At 38.0% G+C, this 12,356-nt stretch overlaps 1 protein-coding gene and 1 pseudogene across 1 annotated transcript; both read left to right on the forward strand.

The window, feature by feature from the left end:
- Positions 1–37: 37 nt before the first annotated feature.
- On the forward strand, positions 38–5,498 carry SDH1-1 (succinate dehydrogenase 1-1). The gene is made up of 16 exons (XM_023696707.2): positions 38–324; positions 761–928; positions 1,735–1,822; positions 2,127–2,273; positions 2,378–2,518; positions 2,615–2,700; positions 2,778–2,870; positions 2,964–3,027; positions 3,137–3,280; positions 3,463–3,650; positions 3,848–4,022; positions 4,138–4,308; positions 4,411–4,480; positions 4,598–4,718; positions 4,804–4,841; positions 5,053–5,498. The coding sequence occupies exons 1-16, from the start codon at positions 214–216 to the stop codon at positions 5,153–5,155; spliced, it is 1,908 nt and encodes a 635-aa protein (XP_023552475.1). The 5' UTR covers positions 38–213; the 3' UTR covers positions 5,156–5,498.
- A 3,625-nt stretch (positions 5,499–9,123) lies between these two features.
- On the forward strand, positions 9,124–11,503 carry LOC111809695 (SCARECROW-LIKE protein 7 pseudogene; annotated as a pseudogene).
- The last annotated feature ends 853 nt before the right edge of the window (positions 11,504–12,356 follow it).

A 12,356-nucleotide genomic window follows, 5' to 3' on the forward strand; every position in this document is an offset into this window, starting at 1 on the left:
GCTTACACGGAGGCATTATTAGTGATAAGTAGCGCAGTTTGTTCTCTCACATTCGCCAATAACCTGAGACTCGTTCCCTGGAAAAACAAACCCCATTCCAAACCCCCACTTTCCGGCCTCCAGCGAGCTTCAAGAGCGGGGGAACCGCCGTCTTTTCTTCCATTTCTTTCACTCAGGCGATTGCAAAGGATTGGACGGAGGTGCTGAAGCAAGATGTGGCGCTGTGTTTCTCGTGGCCTTCGCGCTTCTTCTTCTTCCTTTTCCAGGAAATCGTCGCCTAATGATCACCTCAGATCTCACTTTTCTAGATTCTTCTCCGATTCGGTATGACCTTCCTTCATATGTCTTGGTTATTGAATATGAGCTTCGACTTTTGTCTGGATCTTTGATTTTAGTATGTTTTCCTGTTTCTCGCGGTTTATCATCTTCTTTTTCCTTTTATCGAGGATGGCGTGTGGAATGGATAAACAGACTATGATTTATTATTCTCTCGTTGTTTCTTTTTTTTTTTTTAATGCCACCTTCCTGGATTGTTAGTGATCTGTGTATTTTAATCTTGTGTTGATTTGGCTAATTGCTTGCATGAGAGAATGAAATGAAATTCTGTTTTGCATTGGTCCCATTGATTGTGCTGATCGTAGCTAGCTCCCTCAAATTTCTTTCCTAGGGCTCCAGTATTTGTGTAAAACTTCTCATAAAGATGGTGACTGCTAATAGGTCTTTATTAATATTTAATTATTTCTTCTCTGGCTGATGGCAGACGGCAGGTCGCTCGTCATATACTGTGGTTGATCACACATACGATGCGGTTGTGGTAGGAGCCGGTGGTGCAGGGCTTCGAGCTGCTATAGGATTGTCAGAACATGGATTTAATACTGCCTGCATTACTAAGCTTTTCCCAACTCGATCTCACACTGTTGCAGCTCAGGTACGGGGTATTCGGACTTATGGTAATGCTGTCTGTGATGTCTCACAAATTGGTAACTTACCATATGGCGTCAATTCTCTTTTGTCTTCAAATTTAGGTTAAAGTGTCTTATTTCTGAGACTCGAATTCTGATAGAAAAGATCTGTAGTCAAAGGCTCATTCTCTAAACTAACCCAAATTCTGTCATTTTATGAGAAACTAATTTCAACGAAGTTGAAAAACTTACTGTAAGTCTCTTTGGGGTTCTAAATGCAATAACAGTGTTTTTTATGGATGCAAAAGGCTCAGTGGAAGGCACTCTCATCCTTCGCAACAATTCCTTCACGTTTAAAGAAGTGATTGAAAGTTCTTTCTATTTTCTCTTCAACCAGTCTTTGGCGGATGATTTTATTCTTTCTTTATTTTTTTCTGGCTATCAAACGTTTATGGCGGATCTAAGGCCTCTTGTAAACCTTTCTTCCAATAAAATCAAGGAGAGATCCAAGCGTTCTTGTTTTCAACCCAAATTCTGTCCATTTAGCAGGAAGGGACCACTTTCTTTACTTTTAAGTCGCCTAACAAGTAATAATAAAAAGGCCTAGACACTACTAGAGAGAAACAAAGAATCTAGCAATGCGATGCTAGATTGGCTAGCATATTTAGAACTGGTTGGAGGTATTGCTTAATGAAGTAGATTTATTGAAGCAATACCTAACATATTGCTTAATGAATGAGGTATTGCTTAATGGATTGTTCTATTGGTTTATTGAATTAGATTTTCTTTGACTTGAACATATTGCTTAATGAATTGTTCTATTGGTTTATAGGGAGGTATTAATGCTGCACTGGGGAACATGACTGAGGATGATTGGAGGTGGCACATGTACGACACTGTCAAGGGGAGCGATTGGCTAGGTATATATTTAGAACTTTGGATAATTCAAAAATATTGTCATGCAATGCGATGCTGACATTGTGCTTAGAAATAAGCACACAAACACACATCAAAATGCTCGTGGCTTCTTACTTGCCAATACAAAGCTAGTAGCAAAATTTGTTTATATGGTGCACTTTTATGTGCTTACCTTGCGTATATTTGCTGATCCTTAATGATTTAGAACTTGTAGGTGTGCAAAAACAAATCTATTCTATATAAACATTATAGACTTACAATATTTGTACATTCAAATCCTTGACCTGTATGGTTTTCATTTTCTAGGTGATCAGGATGCCATTCAATACATGTGTAGAGAAGCACCAAAAGCAGTTATTGAGCTTGAGAATTATGGGCTTCCATTTTCTCGTACTGAAGAGGGAAAAATATATCAACGTGCATTTGGTGGTCAGAGCCTCGACTTTGGAAAGGGTAATAATTCATATTATATGTTCTCATTTCCATGTTGGTCTCCCCTTTAACATTGAGATTCTCATGTCTTCAATTTTTTACTTTTTACATTGTCGTCTTTGTAGGTGGACAGGCATATCGTTGTGCATGTGCTGCTGACCGAACGGGGCATGCTTTATTGCATACTCTCTATGGCCAGGCTATGAAGCATAACACACAATTTTTTGTGGAATATTTTGCTTTGGATCTTTTAATGAATAGTGATGGTATATAAACTCCACTTTCCTGGAATTTTACGTAATATTATAGATCTTTCCACCCATGTTTGATGGTCACCCTTACCACTGATATTGGCATTTCAGGTAGCTGCCAGGGAGTGATAGCATTAAATACAGAGGATGGTACACTACATCGGTTCCAAGCTGCATCAACAATTTTAGCTACTGGGGTACTGTATGCCATGATGATTGTTATCACAATGTATGAACTGATAAATTATGTAAATATAACTCTCTGCTTTTTCAGGGTTATGGCAGAGCATATTTCTCTGCAACCTCTGCTCATACCTGTACTGGAGATGGAAATGCCATGGTTGCACGTGCTGGGCTTCCACTTGAGGTTCGTATTTTTTCCTTTTCTAGTATGGTGGTGGAAGGTTTTGGATAATTTCTCATTCCCTTTTTGGACCTTTTCTTTCCCTTTCTTGCACAGGATTTGGAGTTTGTGCAGTTTCATCCAACAGGAATATATGGTGCTGGATGCCTTATTACTGAAGGTCTGAACCGGAAGTTTGAATAATAATTTTCCTATTGGGTTTTTCCCCCTCACTCTACGTGGACATAATACTAATTTAAATGAAATTCTTTTGTTCTGTAAAAAATTAGGATCTCGTGGTGAAGGAGGCATTCTTAGGAACAGTGAAGGTGAGCGCTTTATGGAACGATATGCCCCAACAGCAAAGGATCTTGCATCAAGGGACGTTGTCTCAAGATCCATGACGATGGAAATTCGGGAGGGTCGTGGTGTAGGTATGAAGCTTTTATCTCTTATAGTATTAAATAGATGCATCCATGTACTTTCTCCCAGCTAATAAGGCGCGGTTATGTTGATAAGGGCATCTGAACAAAATAACTGTTAGGGAGTATACTAATTTGTTCTTTTTCCCTATTTACTATCTTTCTTTGGTTACTGAATGGATAACTCTTAACAGGACCACTGAAGGACCACATCTATCTTCATTTAAATCACTTACCCCCTGAGGTACTGAAGGAGAGACTTCCGGGTATCTCAGAAACTGCTGCCATTTTTGCTGGCGTTGATGTTACCAAAGAGCCCATTCCAGTGTTACCTACAGTGCATTATAATATGGGTGGAATTCCAACTAATCATCATGGAGAGGTATGCATGAAAATGTAACTCTTATTATATTCATTTTTTCTAACTGAGTATCCTCTCATAAAATGTTTGAGAGTAAAAAATTTGGGAGTTAAAAAAATAGCCAGGAAGATTCGCCCTCTAATGTTTCTGTAGAATTCAAAATGTCCTCTCTTTTTTCTGCCTTCTCTAACGTCATTTGTAAATTTGTTGTTTATCAGGTAGTTACAATCAAGGGCAATGATCCAGATGCTGTAATTCCAGGATTGATGGCTGCTGGGGAGGCAGCTTGTGCCTCAGTTCACGGTGCCAATAGGCTTGGTGCAAATTCCCTTTTGGACATTGTTGTCTTTGGACGAGCTTGTGCAAATAGGGTAGCAGAGATCAGTAAACCAGGCAAGATGCTTATCTATTTATTTTTAACTGGGAAATGAATGATGAACCCACAACCCGATTCAACCAATAATAATAAATCGATAATGTTGAATGATTATATTTGGGCAATTTACAGGGGCAAAGCAAAAGCCGTTGGAAAATGATGCTGGTGAGAAGACAATTGCATGGCTAGACAAATTAAGGAACGCAAATGGTTCACTTCCCACCTCAAATATTCGGTTGAACATGCAACGAATTATGCAAAACAATGCTGCTGTCTTCCGAACTCAGGAGACCTTGGAAGAAGGTAGCCAAATCGAAAAGAGAGAATTTTAGTTTTGAACTTCTATACAATCTACAACTCTGCCTTCATTTCGTTTCATCTTTTGTTTTCATTCTGCTTCTGTAGGTTGCAAATTAATTGACAAGACATGGGAGAGTTTCCATGATGTGAAGGTCAAGGACAGGAGTTTAATATGGTAATAATAGGATCATGGTGTTTTCTGTCTTTATTTGTTTTAAATATGATTACAATTATCAAGTGTTAGTACTGAATTCTTTGAAGGGTTGATTTAAGGTCTTTATTCGTTGAACAGGAACACTGATTTGATTGAGACAATTGAATTGGAAAATCTTTTGATCAATGCCTCTATTACCATGCACTCTGCTGAAGCCAGGAAAGAGAGCAGAGGAGCACATGCTCGTGAAGATTTCACAGTTAGTTTTATTTACTTCTATTAGTAGTGACTCAACACTTCCCTATGACTTCAATATAGTAATTTTGTATACTCTGGTTATGCAGACAAGAGATGATGTGAACTGGATGAAGCACACATTGGGGTAACTCTCGTGTCTGATACTTGAAAAGAAAAAAAACTGCCCCGTTTTTATTATTCTTAGTCAGTCACCTTTTCACATCTTGGGACTCCTGATCCATCATTGACCCATGGCTCAACTAGATTAACAGAAATAAATCTCTATTACTAGTTCGCCCATGATTTCAATTGATTAACTTCATGCTGTATGTTTATTAATATGATTGAATTTGCAGATTCTGGGAGAATGAGAAGGTCAGGCTGGACTATAGGCCAGTGCACATGAACACATTGGACGATGAGATGGAAACAATCCCTCCCAAGGCCCGTGTATACTGATGACTTATTCAACCATAATAGATGGAAGAAGACTGCAATAAATCACTATAGGTAAGCCATGTGGATGGTAATTATTTAAAGTTGTGTACTATCTGCAACTTAAGCAGGTCGGTCGTTTTTATGCTTACAAGTAAATTATTTCATTGAGCTTAAGCATAAATTCGATCTGCAGGCCTAGATGCCTTGTCTTTTTATATTGTCTTTTCTTTGCCATGGCCTACCAGTTGATATGACTGTTTTGAAAGGAGATGGACGTTTATGAGGTACAAACATGTATCCAATTCAAGTAGGAGATTTCAAATTTTTTTTACTCAATAAAGTGTTTTGAGGTGAACTTTTCTGAGTTTTTCCTAGTCGAGTTGGCTCCTTATTCTTGAACTTTTTCATTAATGTTGACTGCATAGTTGCAAGCATACCAATAAGATCTTAGTTTGTTTTGAAGTATCAATCGATCCTAGTTCCTCCCAAATCATCATTCCTAGTCATAATTGCCTCAACCAAAATGTCAAACGCCAATAGTTTTCAGTACCACTGTTTCTGCTAAGTTGTTGGGGTGTCTTGTTTATCGTGTTTTTCTTCTACTACAATGATGAGGAAACTTTCATTTGATTGAATTGATGAATTTAGAAGGAAAAGAAAAGGTTGTAGTGTGGTTTATTTGATCTTATGTAGGGACACTTTCTCCCACTTTGGCTTATAGTGTAGTACTATATTCCAAAAAAGTACTTGTTGCTTTTCCTGTAGCATTTCCATTGAAGATTTGACCTGAAATACCAACCCTTCCACTATTAGTGCTTCTAATTTAATAAGAACCCTTCATTCATATGAGTTGTAGATTTTTATGTTTAACCACACCTCCGGTATAAGCATTCTCAAATTTGTGTTGTTTGGATTTGGTGTGATACTCATATACCCCTACCAAAAGTTGGTATATACGGCGAGTTGTTACTCTCTCTCTCTCTTGCTTGCATATATGTCTCTTTCAAAATCTCTTTGCCCTCGTTTTCTAAAACGTTCTTAAACCGAGGCTAGAGGCTCGAGCATACACGCTTGGCCGTAGGCAACGTAAGAATAAATTGGCTTGGCTCACTTGTCGTTGGAAAGTGAGTGCCGCACAATCGCAAGTCCACTGCCATTAAGAGTGCGATTATGAGCCAATTTGCCATGATCTATAGTTGTGTGGATGATCTTTGTTGAATATCTATAAACCGCATGTTTGAGAGTAATTTTGATGGTATGAAACCCTATTTCAATGTGTATAATCAATCATTATGAGTGATTGAAAGCATGTTTTAAAGTGATTTTAATGTGATTTTAATCATTAAAGCTCTTACCCTTCTTAGAACAATAGTTTTAAGTTTGGTATGCTTGGTCCATAGGGAACTTCGAACTCAAAATCTTGAAAGTAAAGAAAACCAACTTGTATACTACTTACTAAGACTCAATTTTTTTTCTTTTTTTGACAAAAAATAAATGAACCCGACCTATCTAGTTTGATATTCGTTCAATCTCTGCCCTAAAAACATGAAAGGAAAGGGAAAAGAAAAAAAAGGTAAAGTGAAAAGAGCACAAAGTAGGGTCGTCTTCGTAGATTAAATATAACAAAGTAAAGAGTTGATTGCTTTGATTTTTTGTCTAATCAAACCGCTCTTCTTTTCTTTAACCATTCTTTCTAATATTATTTTGATTAGTTTATTAAGGCTCTAATTGGAATCCAATCTCTCTAAACTCAATCATTTAGCAAACAGTTATCATAACCAATTGGGCCTTTTTTTCTTTATTCAAACTTTTCATTTTTGTAATTACTTCATCAACCTTACAAAATCTTGCAATTAAACTAACTCCCTTAGTTGCAACTTCAATTGTAATGATCGTTGTTACGCTGATTTTTTTAGTCAGTCACTGATCTCTCTTGCTTGTTATTTCTCCCTACCCAATTATATACTGTAAGCCGTTGTTATTTTTCTTTTGTTTGCTTATATAACGTCTCTTTCGAAAATCTCTCCTTCTCTTAAAATCGAGGCCAGAAGTTCGAGCAGCTTGGCCGTAGGCGACGCAAGAACGAATTGGCTTAGCTCACTTGTCGTTGGTAGGTGAGTGCCGCACAATCGCAAGTCCGCTACCATTAAAAGTGCGATCGTGACAAGTGCTTAACTAAAAGATCAAGTTGACTCTGGTGAGTGGGAGCGCGTGGATTTAGGGTTCACTTTGTTTTTGAACCCATCAAAGTGCGACTATGGGGGAGTGTCCTCCGCCGTTGCTTTTTGGAGATGTCCCATTTCTGCTTGTCGAGAATCACTCCTGCGGGCCCCCACTCAAATTGGCCCTTTTCCCATCCTTCCGGGCCCATCATCGGGCCCAGTCGGCCCATTGACCGCCCATAAAGGACCCCCCCCCCCCCCCTTCGCCCTTTCCTCTTCTTCTCCCCCAACCAAAACTTTTTCTTTCCAACTTTACAACTATTTCTTCCCCTGTTTTTTTACTTAAAATTTCAAACTTTTTTCACAACTAAGGATAGAGATCGGAACTCGCGACCCGTTAAAGGGAAGAAGAAAAAGATGTCACTAACGACTATCGATTGAACTATATTCAAGTTTATCGATCACCTTTCTTTAATACCTCTAGCATAAATAAAAAATATTGTAAGAAAATTATGAGAAATAACGAGAGAATACCATCATCAATAAAAAGTTGGTAGCATTACGTGTTGGTAGGATTGTGTCGTAAACTTAGCTAGGTACATCATATTTTTACCGTAAAAATTACAAATGAAGATGAATTCCGAAGTTGTGGGTAAGATTTAATTATCTTCATATAGCTAAGAGAAGTTGAAATAGAATTCCTTTGAAACAAAAGAGTTTTTAACCAGTGAAACCATATCCGTAGTGAGGTTGGAGGCCATTCATCTCTTCAACTCTCACATCCAAGGATTACAAATGGAGAAGAACCACACACAAAAAAAAAAATAATAATAATACAAAATAATAATTATTGTACGGTAAAAAATAATTATATTTATTTTAAAATTAGTTATAATTAATTCAGTTTAGAGAATCTTTTAACTAACTTAGTTACTGCAAGTTTAGTTGAGGACAGTTAAATAAGTTGATAACAAAATTTATAACAAATTAAGTATACTTGCGAATTATCTGAACTATTGGATTATACGAACACTCTTAATGGTTCACGGGTAAAGCAAAAAAATTATTATACAAAATAAAAAATATGAAAATAATGGTAAATGTTTGAATTTTTTTTAAAAAGATAATAATCAAAAGAGAGTGAAAAAAAGCGGAAGGTGGACGTTCATGAGTTAGTGTTGTCATATCGACCAATGAGGGCCCGCCATCATATCACTGCCACGTAACCAGCCGCACACACAGCTTGCCCTGACAGGGACTTTACTCCATTTTTCTTTTTTTCTTTTTTCACTTTTTTTTTTCTTTAATAAAAACCAATTTTCAAAATAAATAAACGAAAAAAAGAATGTAGTAAGCTTATAATTTTCAAAATAAAAACCAATTTAAAAGGCCTAGAAGTCGATGGAATCAAATTAAAAGAGGTAGAATCGACCGAGAGATCGTTAAGAATGAACCTAGCGAGAGTAATGTTCACTTTGGCCTTACCCTTTTCGTCTCTAGTTGAGGTGAGCTTTTGAACGTTTAGCCTCTCATTTTGTTTGGTTGCAAGTGAAATTGTAACAAAGAACGTGGTTTACCTAAAATGTTATTTAAAATTGAAAGGATAATTACCCAAATTGTTGTTTTTTTGGATTTTTGGATTTTTGGAAAAAAATAAAAAGCAAATTTGGGGACTCAAAAAGGACCCAAAATCTCCCTCCTCTTAAAAATTTGTTATGAACGGGGAAAGTCGGGTCCCCTCCTCTGCCACCTTCAACGGACTTCACTGACTTCAATCAGCTACACACACACACACACACAGACACAGACACACACACACACACACACCTTCTGCCCCTTCATTTATTTCTCCTCTCTCTCTCCTTCTCTGATCCAGAGACTCTGCTTTGCTTTCTCCCACTTTCCACTTCTCTCTCATCGTCTTTCTTCTTCCGGTAATGTGATTCCCTCATTTCTCTCTGGTTTTGGGAGCCAAGGGCTTTTTGTTTTTGTTTCTGTTTCTGTTTCTGTTTCAGATTAATGGCGTATATGTGCGCAGACAGTGGCAATTTAATGGCAATTGCACAACAAGTAATCAAGCAAAAACAACAGCAGGACCAACAGCAACATCACCTTTCTCCTCTTCTTCCTTGGACTAGTTCCAATCCTTCCCCAACAATGGCTTCTTCTTCTTCTTCTTCTCCTACTTTCACCTTTGGGATTTCAGGTTCCGCCTTCTCCGACCCGTTTCAGGTCGCCGGAGCCGCTGATTCTACCGACCAGCCTTTTCATTTCTCGAATTTGGAGCACCCTTCCACCACCGGGTTTAGATTCTTCACTAATTTTGGCGGTGGTGGTGGTGGTGGAGAGTTTGAATCTGATGAATGGATGGACAGTTTAGTCGGCGGTAGAGATTCCACGGATAGCTCCGATCTTCCGAATGGTTGTGATGGTTATGGTGAGTTTGGTCTCTATGGTGCGGATCCCTTTAATGGCTCTCCGCCGTCTCTGTTCTACCGAGAACTTCTCCCGGAAGGTTCGTACAAGACGAATAGTGTTCTGCCCCCGTTGCCTTCATCTCCACCACCAGTTAAGTATGCTAAAGTAGCTAATTCAATGGCGGGGAGTCTGCAGAAGAATAACGTCGTCGAAAGCTCGTCTAGTGCGCCGGAAATCGACTCCTCTTCGCCGCCGCTTCTGAAAGTCTTGCTCGATTGTGCGCGGCTTTGCTACTCTGAACCTGACCGAGCAGTAAAAAATCTTAATCGGATCAGTAAATCGTTACGAGAACATGGAGATCCTGTTGAACGAGTTGCGTTTCACTTCGGTGAGGCTCTTCGGAGCAGATTATCTCCGACGGCAATGAAGAACTGCTTGGTTACAACTGATAGCGACGCTAATTCCGAAGATTTCTTGCTCTCTTACAAAGCTTTGAACGATGCCTGTCCTTACTCGAAGTTCGCACATCTCACGGCCAACCAAGCGATTCTGGAAGCTACACAGACAGCCAGTAAAATACACATTGTCGACTTCGGAATCGTTCAGGGCGTTCAATGGGCTGCGCTTCTGCAGGCTTTAGCCACGCGAGCCACCGGAAAGCCTATCAAAGTTCGTATCTCCGGAATACCCGCACCATCTCTCGGAGATTCACCGGCGGCTTCTCTGTGCGCCACTGGCAACAGACTCTCCGAGTTTGCAAAGCTTCTGGAACTGAATTTTGAGTTCGAACCGATTCTAACGCCGATTGAGGACCTAAACGAATCGAGCTTCCGCGTTCAATCGGATGAGGTGTTGGCCGTGAATTTCATGCTTCAATTGTACAATCTCCTCGACGAGGTTCCGACTGTAGTTCATAATGCTCTCTTATTAGCGAAATCGCTGAGCCCTAAAATATTGACTCTCGGCGAGTACGAGGCGAGCTTGAACAGAGTCGAATTCTACAATCGCTTCAAGAACGCATTAAAATTCTACTCCGCCATTTTCGAATCGCTAGAGCCAAACTTGCCGCGAGACTCTCCAGAAAGACACCAGTTAGAGAAACAGTTACTCGGCCGTCGAATCGCTGGCGTAGTTGGATCTGAAGAAGAATCAGGAAGCAAGAGAAGAAGAGTACGCATGGAAGCCAAAGAACAATGGAAGAATTTGCTGGAAAGCTCCGGATTCAAACCTGTAGCACTCAGCCATTACGCCATTAGTCAAGCGAAAATACTTTTATGGAACTACAATTACAGTTCTCTTTACACACTGATCGAATCGACGCCAGAGTTTCTGTCTCTGGCATGGAACGACGTTCCTCTCTTAACTGTATCTTCTTGGCGTTGATCGATCGGCTTCTTTCCTTTCTTCTTCGTTGTTGATGATAACCAGTTTCGATCAGCCAGGTCTTTTTCACTGGTATGGTATGGGACTGAAAACGAAAGCGAAAACAAATATCAAATTGCAGTATGGATGACGCCATTGCCAGAAATTTCAAAAGCTCTTGTGTTCAAAATCTGAAAAGGAAAACAGTGGCTCTTTAGTCTTTGATTCAAACCCTAATTTGTCGCAGGCAGAAGGATCATTCAGTGGGCGCCATTGCCGACCTTTGGAGAAACCCATTTTCGGTTCTGAGATTTCGTTCTTATTTCTTTGTAACTCCCTCTCTAAGTTTCGGAGTTAATTAGGGCAATATTGTAATTAAAAAAAAAAAAAAAACAGTGAAATATGGCCGAATTATAATTTCTTTTTTTTCCCTTTTTTTTACGTTTTTGTTTTAAATATAACCACTTTTAATTTTAAAGTTATATTTTATATTATTTTAATTATGTAATTTTTTATAAAAATATTTTCTCATAAATAAATAATTTTCAAATGTTTCAATAATACCTTTAAGTTTTAAAAATAAATTAAAAAAACTCTTAACCATTTGATTTTTTCTTATAGTATTTTAAAAATACATTTTGAACTTTTCATAATACCATCGTAGCATCGACACCTAGCATATAATAAAAAATTAATTTAATCAAACATATAACATTCAAACTGCAACTTCCTCGACTGTCTTTAGTTCAATGGCAATATTATAATATTATAATTTTCGTTTGTTGTCTTCCTCGACTGTCTTTAGTTCAATGGCAATATTATAATATTATAATTTTCGTTTGTTGTCGTGAATTAAGAAGTTGTTTCTTTTTTCATGCGAAATTTTAATATATTTTATTTAAGATTTTATTAAATACTTATAAACGTCCGATAAATAAAAAATATTTTAAATTAATTTTTTATTGAAAATGATGGTTTATATGTCAATTTAAATATAACTAAATTAGTCACGACATTAATTTTTGAGGTGTTGTGTTTTATAAATCCAACCTAATTTTTTTTTAAGTTGGGTTGTTATCAATCCCACCGACCCGAAATTTAGATCCTAAAAAAATTTATCAATCCAACCTAACTCTGACCATGTACACCTCCGAGCAAACCTATTTTAAGAAATAAAATGAATAAAATATTTTTAAAAACCTTTTTTTTAGGTAATGTGTTGATGGGCTTGGTTAAGAAAGCAAGTTAATTGGGCCAAATAAGGAGTGGGCTTAGCAAGC

This window comes from Cucurbita pepo, chromosome 14 (genome assembly GCF_057944985.1).
Source record: "Cucurbita pepo subsp. pepo isolate OVF chromosome 14, ASM5794498v1, whole genome shotgun sequence".
NCBI lineage: Eukaryota > Viridiplantae > Streptophyta > Magnoliopsida > Cucurbitales > Cucurbitaceae > Cucurbita > Cucurbita pepo.

Bases quoted from the DNA above. Each gene is read 5' to 3' on its own strand.
- SDH1-1 (XM_023696707.2), top strand. From the start codon at position 214: ATGTGGCGCTGTGTTTCTCGTGGCCTTCGCGCTTCTTCTTCTTCCTTT. The intron at 4,023-4,137 runs GCAAGATGCTTA...GGCAATTTACAG, and splicing joins AGCAGAGATCAGTAAACCAG to GGGCAAAGCAAAAGCCGTTG. The intron at 4,481-4,597 runs GTAATAATAGGA...TTCGTTGAACAG, and splicing joins AAGGACAGGAGTTTAATATG to GAACACTGATTTGATTGAGA.